At 33.3% G+C, this 8,135-nt stretch overlaps 1 protein-coding gene across 1 annotated transcript; it reads right to left on the bottom strand.

Annotated features, from left to right (window-relative positions):
* Window positions 1-4,948: 4,948 nt before the first annotated feature.
* LOC129806590 (NADH dehydrogenase [ubiquinone] 1 beta subcomplex subunit 10) lies at window positions 4,949-5,891 on the bottom strand. Its single transcript, XM_055855284.1, has 3 exons — window positions 5,781-5,891; window positions 5,621-5,719; window positions 4,949-5,448 (listed from the first exon to the last, which is right to left on the bottom strand). The coding sequence occupies exons 2-3, from the start codon at window positions 5,709-5,711 to the stop codon at window positions 5,045-5,047; spliced, it is 495 nt and encodes a 164-aa protein (XP_055711259.1). The 5' UTR covers window positions 5,712-5,719; window positions 5,781-5,891; the 3' UTR covers window positions 4,949-5,044.
* Window positions 5,892-8,135: the final 2,244 nt, after the last annotated feature.

The following is an 8,135-nucleotide window of genomic DNA, read 5'->3' as shown; positions in this document are numbered from 1 at the left end:
TGAGATTCACAGTGGCGCCTCTAGCGGATGAATCACATGAGCGACCTTCCAGGGCTCGCATTTGAATATTCATATTTTAACTGTAATCATTCGAGGTTAAAAGAGTTTACAGGACACAGAATTTTTAATGCTTAATTTTAATTTTTTTTCTGATTTAGAACATTGGCAAAATTCATTAAATCTGTGAGATATCCTAAAATATTTATTTTTCATTTCCTCCGCAATTTTTGTAGCTTTTGCGAAAAATATTATCGATATAATCACAAAAAATGTAAGAAAAACTTAGGAGAAGTTGGAGCACCACTTGTACATGAATGACTTTATAAACTTAAATGTACAGTTTAAAAATAATAAATTATTACAAAGAGAAATGTGTTAATACACAAATAAACTAGCTTAATTAAGCTTGTACAGGTGACTGAAAAAAGAATGCAGCAATCGAAGACGGATGTATTATCTTCATTTCTTGTTTAACTCTTTTGAAATACAGTAGACTCTTCGATATCCAGCACTTCGATATCCGGGTGACAGCTGCCAAACACTGGCGGTTGATATATTCAAAATTATTTTCACTAAACATGAAGTTTGTCCAGAGTGAATTAAAGTATTATTAACATTGTATCGAAGTTTTTAATACATAATTGTAATAAAAAATGAAACATAAGCACACCATGAAGAAAATTCTCTTTTTCTTTGTCAGACAGAAAATAAATTCATACTGCACAAAATAGAAAAACCGTTGATCATTCAAAAAACCTAAATGTCATTTTGTCCCCCAGTCAGCCGGATATCGAAGAGTCTACTGTAAAGATAAAATGGTAGTATGGGGAGACTTTGATTTTTCGCACACAAAAATGATGTTCAAGTTCAGTGATTTTTTCTAACTACCATGCAAAACGTATGGATTCTCCAACTATGCCAAAAAAATGTCTTACTTATAAGGATCATAATCCCACCCCACAAAATCCCAGGAAATCCTTAGATTTTCCTCCAGAGGAAAATGAAAATTTAATGGCGATTTGTGCGATAGATCAATCAAGTTTCCATCTTCGCACACGATTCGCGCCATCATTGAACACCCCATTTTCACCGTAAATTTTACACCGGACACTAAAAGTTGCACATCATTGTTTAAAGAGGACTCTAATATCATCCAGAAATTTCTTTTGGAAATTTAGAAGGTAAGTATTTAAATTTTTGTACCAGTGAATTTCAGCTTAAAAAATTACATAACCAATTAAAAATTTATCAAACTTCTGAAAAATTTTAAGATCTATCAAATAAAGCACATTCTGCCTGAATCCGTTAAAAATACACTCTCTTACGCAGTCTATTCATTGGCCTTGGAAATTCCCAAAAGAAATGTCTGGATGATATTGGTGTCTGAGGACGAAATGTCCGCCTTGGTCCATATCCAAACATATCTAAAAATGAAAAGGTTCGATTGTTTATTTCTTGAGATATTTCCAAAAGAATGGTTTCTGGAAGAGAAGGAGTGGGATGAGAGGCAAATGCATGTTGTTTCGATTCCTTACATTGACTTTTGGGGGGTACTCAGAACAATCAAAGTCGCTAATTTTGTCTCTTTGGTCAGAAAATTGATCAGAAGAAATTCTGCTCTTCTGAACAGATTATTAGCATATACAAGAAGAAGAGATCGGACATCTTTGAGATGTATGGATGAAATGTCCGCTAGGACACTCTCTAAAACATATTCAAAACTGAAATTCATCGATGGTCTGGTTCTTGAGATATTCCTAAAAGAGTGGTTTCAAGAGGAGAAGGATAGACGTGGGAATGAAATTGAAGTGACATTTGGAGTCCTTGGATCAACTTATGGGGGGATACTCAGAACATTCCAAGTCGATATCTTCATCAGTTTGTCCAGAAAATGGGATAGAGAGTTTCTGTAATTTTTTCCTTGAGTTTAACATTTCAAAAATCTTGCAAGTCTATGAATAAAAAAAAGTGAATGTCCAAAAAAAAGTTTCTTCTGCAAATTATACCCTTTGAGTTTCTCTAACAAATAGTCCATGTGCAAGAATTGTGGGTCACTCCTAGTTCCAGCAGTAGATGGCCAAAAAAAGACGTTGCAAAAAGTGTCTTCTTCAACATAAGTGGTTCTGGATGACCATGGTTTACCCATAGCATATTGCATTATACCAGATTCTAAGGGCCAATGAGCCAAGCTTTCCAACAATAGTTCACTCATTCAATTATGTTCATCAGGAGTTGAGATATACCACTCCAAACTTCCGACGTCTTTTACTGACAGAATATATGTGCTCATCTAATATATAGTGCCCGCTTTGTTATTTGCATGATTGGGAGACAAAATGACAGATGTCCGCTTCGTAATCCGGATGGATTTTTTGAATTGTTCAACGTCTCGAAAATATAATACAAGTTTTTTTTTGTAGAATTAGAATAAAACTTTTAAAGAAGATTAGAAAGACATAATTAGAGAAGTCTATGCTATTATACTTCGTTTATTAAACAAAAACATCAAAGGATAATTCATTTTCATTGCTGAACACGCATGCATACATATCTTGTCCGGATTACGGCGATCCGGATTAGAAAGCGGGCACTGTACGAAGTTTCGAATTTCCGAACACCAAAATCCCCAATGTGTGAAAATCCTGAAAGCTCGAAATTACGGATGATCTAAAACCCGAATGTGTCAATATTCCGAAAGCTCAAAAAGTAAATCCTAAATTTGTCAAAATTTTGAAATCTAGAAAGCAGGAATGCTCTCTAAATCTCGAATGGGAGAAAATCCCGAAGGATCGAAATTATGAGTCTATCTCGAATGGGTCGAAATCTTTTAACCTCTTTGAAGTCTGTGTAGTTAGGGGCTAAGATTATGCAGCATTTTTTTTTTAAAAAAATCATATTCCGTTGTTACTCAAGCGATCTTGATCTAACTATATGGGCTTAAACGGTTCTAATTCGACCATCAAGTTCCGTAATAAAAAAATGTCGATAACCGCCGTAAAGGATGCTTCGATCAACCCATACTTAGGCTGAATCAAAAAAGATCCTTATTTTGTATGGTGGCCACTAGGCGGTCGAAGAGCTTAAGTCCAAAATGAACTGATTTTCATCAAGATCGCTAGTCGTTCTTGAGAAATTCGAAGTCGAATTTTTGAATTTTCTAAAGTAAAGGATAATGATTTATACAAAAATACTCTGGATTTTTAGTCCTGCGTCCCGGTGTTTTTTAATCTCAAGAATCAAGACCTATTACTCCCTTGTTTAATTTTATTTGTAACATACTTAAAAAAGACGGTTTTCTTGGAAAATCCAATCAAATTCTCATCTTTCAAAAGTTTGGAGGGATTGGGATTACCCCAGTTTCCTCTATTTGAAGCATATCATTTTTACTTTCATTCTATAATTATGAAATATTAATAAGATTCTAAATATGTGATTATTGGCATTGTAAAACAACTCAAAGTTGTACTACATCAACAGTGCGAGCTATTTTCAACACAAATTACCTTTGTTTAAACTCCTATTTAATCTAAATATAAAGAAATTAAAAAAAGGTCTATAGAAAAAAAAATCTAGCAAAAGGAGTAAAAGTCTTAAGATCTTGATTCACTATGATGGAGATTATTTCTGCAACTTTCGCTTCGGTATTGCATCAAGTCGGCGAGATTCGCTTTTAGATTTTCAAACTGCACGCTTCTTAAATACCTGAATTTAATGAACTTTACTTAAAATAACAATGTAATATTAACAAATCACTCACAAAAATATATTGTGTGACGAATGCATGACAGATGTTAACATGATTGCTACAACGTGTATGTTATAATTTTAAATTTGAACTCTCAGCAGAATAATTATGTGCTGGGAAAGATACATTCCAAGTCAAATAGGCGTGAAACTAATCTAAAATATCTCTCCAATTCTGTGCAAAAATATTTCTGTGTAAAATTGCATAAACCGAAAAAAAAACAATTGAAATTGAATAAAATTCTGTAATTATTGGGTAAAATACTGTGAGTTTTCATGAGCAATTTCTCATCACAAAATTAAATAACTTGAAATAGCTTGAACAGTTTTTAGCTATTTTATGAGAAGATGATTGTTGATGTGACGAAAAGAGATTGTGACAGGAAATGCAGTGGATTGGCAAAAGTCTCATCTCAAATATCCCCATAATAATTGAGGTAATTTATCACTTGAAGATATATTTTCATTATAATTTTGTTGTTAAAGGAGTGTGAATTTGCAAGTTTGCGGAACACAAACTCAAATTACTGGTGGAAGTGTGACGCATTGAAATATTTATAAAATACGGAAGTTTAAATCTCACAATTGCACTTGGTTTCTGTGTTGAATAACTGCATTTAAAAAAATTCAAAGAAATATTTTTTTGTGTATCAGGATAAAAATACTCACAATATGCCATTTTCAGTATTACTTTGATTCTGTTTTGAGCACCAAAAAAAAAAATTGATTTTGCCACAAATCACTTACGCACTTATCTATTGAATGAGCCCCGTGAATCAATTTTGCAGTGTAAGAAGTTCGCGATGGAAATGCAATGTGACAGAAAAATAAATCAACTGAAGATTATTATTAAATGCTACTTACTTTTAATATTCAATGTGAGAGAGGTGAAGGGAAAAAGGAAAATTCACCAATATATTTATATGATTTTATTTAGGGTCACGATTTACCAGCGAGTTTCACTTGGCCAAAAATAGAAACTATCCCGGATTCGGATATTTTCGTTTTATGTGACTTTTCAATGAATTGCAATTTCATAAGATTATTCTATGCTTCACTCTCAGACACAATTGAACACGTTTAGAGTCATTCTGCACTCATCTACAAAATTTACAACATAAATCAATCAATTGTAGAACTGCTCGCTCCTTTAAATTGATCGAGCGAGCTTGAGGAATCCTTGCAAATGCCAAAAAAAAAATCCTTTTAAATTTCAATATTTTCTTTATTACACCCCATTTTGGACTAAAACGAAAAATTCTGGTGTTACCTAAACTTCCCGGGGAAGCGAGTGATCCTCCTAGTGCTCCTCTGACTCGGCTGTTTTCATTCCGGACCCAACTGGCCCGTGACGCCTTTCCCAAACCATTCTATGCTTTTGCTTCATGTAGGCCGCCTTGGCAGCTCCGTAGTAGCCTAAATCACCGTACTTGATGAACCAGTCCTCCGATGCTTTGTTGTAGGTCTCAAGAATATCAACGCACTTTGTCTTGTGATCCGGGCTTTCGTAGTGGACGCAATCTTCGAAGCGCTGACGAAGAATATTCAAGATTTCGCTGTCCACCAAACGATCCCTCTTGAATTGCTGATCGGCCTCAAATTGACACACCACATCGTCCGTGTAGCACTGGTCAATTGTAGGAACACGCCTGAACTTCTGATGATACCAGGAATAGTTCTTCTGGTTCGGCTTAACGATCGCATCTGAAAATTTGAGGTTATAGTTATGTAATGCAAAAACACAATTTCTTCCTCGAAACATCCTCTCAATCCTCCATACAAGCAATCTTCCCAAAATCCAGACCCTTCTCAATCCAATTCACTGCAAATTCACAAGAAATCCCGACTTTATGAGGAAAAAAAACAATTTTCTCACCGTGAAACCAAGTGACTGGTCCGTCGAACAAATTGAAAATAAAATTGTTGGATTTCTCAAAAGCGTTGGGCTTTCTGTCTTCCTGAACCATCTTCGAGGCTAAAAGTGTAAGTTGTCTTTAGATAAAAGTCAATTAAACAATTATTTATTGAAAAAATACCTGAGAAAAATAACAAAATACAGGAAAAGTGCAACGATGTTGACTTTTCTGAAAAGCACCCAAAACCCAGCAAGCAAATGATACTGACGGGGACACCATCGTCTGATTTGTCCCTTGAATTGTCAGCAGATTTTCCATGAAACATATGTGAAACATAAATTTTAAAAAAGCTAATTTTGAGTGAAAAAAATGGTAAAATATCGTATTGTTTGTAGTTACCATTAAGGTTATTAAGGATTTTAAAGTTTCCGGTTTTTAGGTATATTTTGTTCTATTATCACACCTCTAATAAGTTACAATTATTATTAATGTTATCAAAGCCAAAGCGCTTAGAGTTGAAACGGTTAAACATAGTAACTTGGGGTTTTCTGATCACTCACCTTGCTCCATGCTCAACACTCACAATTCGTCTTTCCCTTTTGACCATATCTGGAGAATATCCAAATGGGCAAAAGATTACTCTGACTCAAAAATGACTGGTTTTTGGTGTACAAGGAATGGTCAAAAAATTACTCCTAATAATCTTAAAAGTTAGTCGTATTCGCGTCGAATTTTAGTCAGAGCATTACTGAAAATTGAATTAGTAATATTACGGGCTTAAAATTTACCCTAACATGAAGTAATAAAAACGACTCCAAGGGACGGTCCTTTTCTGTACGAAAAAATGACGCGCCAAAAACAGTGCACTTGCTATCCTTCTCTACCGCATTACGAAATCGACGTACGTACTTTGAATGAAGACGTCAAGTGGATTTAACAATATTGTTTTGCATTATTACCGTAGACACTATTTTCTCAACAATTCTTCACATTTTCTATCGTTTTCTACTACGTTCTATGTAAATTTCCCTATTTTTTCATTATATTTCACTACTCACATTTGCGAAGATTTTTGCCGTTCGACTATTGCTGAATGAGTCGTCCGACATGTCGAAAATATTCCAGCTGAGAAACAACAACACACAAATATCTTTTAAAATTTTGACTAAATAGGTCTTTTGAACACACAATTTTGATCACAGGACACTATAGAAACTGGAGCAAACTCCTAAATCACAAAATTTAATTTTCCAAAAAAATGTTTATGTGTTTATCGTGCAAAAAATTGCCTAATTTTCACTTAATTTCTGTCGGTACTGTACTTTTTCGAATCACAACACACATCTCCATCGGGGGAGCTTTTCCTCCCAATTCACACTACAGTGCCCGTTTCGTAATCCGGATGTTTGGGAGACAATATGGCAGATGTCCGCTTCGTAATCCGGATGGATTTTTTGAATTTGTTCAACGTCTTGAAAATATATTACAATGTTTTTTTTCTAGAATTAGAATAAAAGTTTTAAAGAAGTTTAAAAGTCATAATTAGAGAATTCTATGCTATTATACTTCATTTATTAAACAAAAACATCACAAGATAATTCATTTTCATTGCTGAATATTCGTGCATACACAACCTCAAAATTATTTTAAATGTAACCGTCGATAACTCGTCCGGATTACGGCGATCCGGATTACAGAGCGGGACACTGTATAATTTTATTGAGAAAACTTGCGTTAATATCAATTACTTTGCGAATTCACAGCAATGAGTAATTCTGTTTGTCAATTTTTTTTTAAAAAAGGCAATTTTTGATGAAAATTGTTTCTAGTGTGTAGATACAATAAGAATGAAGACTTTGAGCATTAAAAAAGCTTGATGTTTGACTCTGACCTCAGTCTAAATTCCTAATCTTTATAAAATTGTAAAACTATGAAAAACAAGATTTCCAAAGACAAAGTTTCCAAAAAAACAAAGATTTACAGAAGACAAAGATTTCAAAGACAAATTGGGAAGAACAAAAGTATGAAAAAACAAAATGGAAATAACGAAGATTCCGCAAACCGTTCGAGAGTACACCTTTTTTCTAGAAATGAGGTTGTAAAATTTGAGAATTCATTATTCCCTTCTTTTTTGAGGATAGTTAAATCAATTATAGACATAAATAGAATGTATTAAATTGTTCAAAACTGTGCGTGGTAGAAAATTCAAGACCTTTCCCATATTTATAAATTTCTATCGGTCAATGTAAGTAAAACGTAAATAATAAATAATTGTTATATTTTTGTTTTATTTTAAAAATTTTGAAATTTTATATTTTACTCCATTAATGCTTATTTATTTATCGAATAGTCAAATAGATAAAAATATTTAAAGTTACGTTTTAATTTTTTTAACACTTAAAAACCCAAAGTGGCATTTTATTCCAATTTTAAGTTTGGAGCTTCATAATATTAATTCTATTCAATATTATACTAAAGTGATAGCTCGAGCACGAATGTATAGAGAATTTAATTAGATTTCGTTTAGTAGAAAAA

This window comes from Phlebotomus papatasi, chromosome 3 (genome assembly GCF_024763615.1).
Source record: "Phlebotomus papatasi isolate M1 chromosome 3, Ppap_2.1, whole genome shotgun sequence".
Classification (NCBI taxonomy): domain Eukaryota; kingdom Metazoa; phylum Arthropoda; class Insecta; order Diptera; family Psychodidae; genus Phlebotomus; species Phlebotomus papatasi.
Note: the sequence above shows the minus strand (reverse complement) of the source record. Positions and strands in the feature narration are given on the sequence as shown.

Bases quoted from the DNA above. Each gene is read 5' to 3' on its own strand.
- LOC129806590 (XM_055855284.1), bottom strand. From the start codon at position 5,711: ATGGTTCAGGAAGACAGAAAGCCCAACGCTTTTGAGAAATCCAACAAT. The intron at 5,449-5,620 runs GTGAGAAAATTG...TCAAATTTTCAG, and splicing joins ACCAGTCACTTGGTTTCACG to ATGCGATCGTTAAGCCGAAC.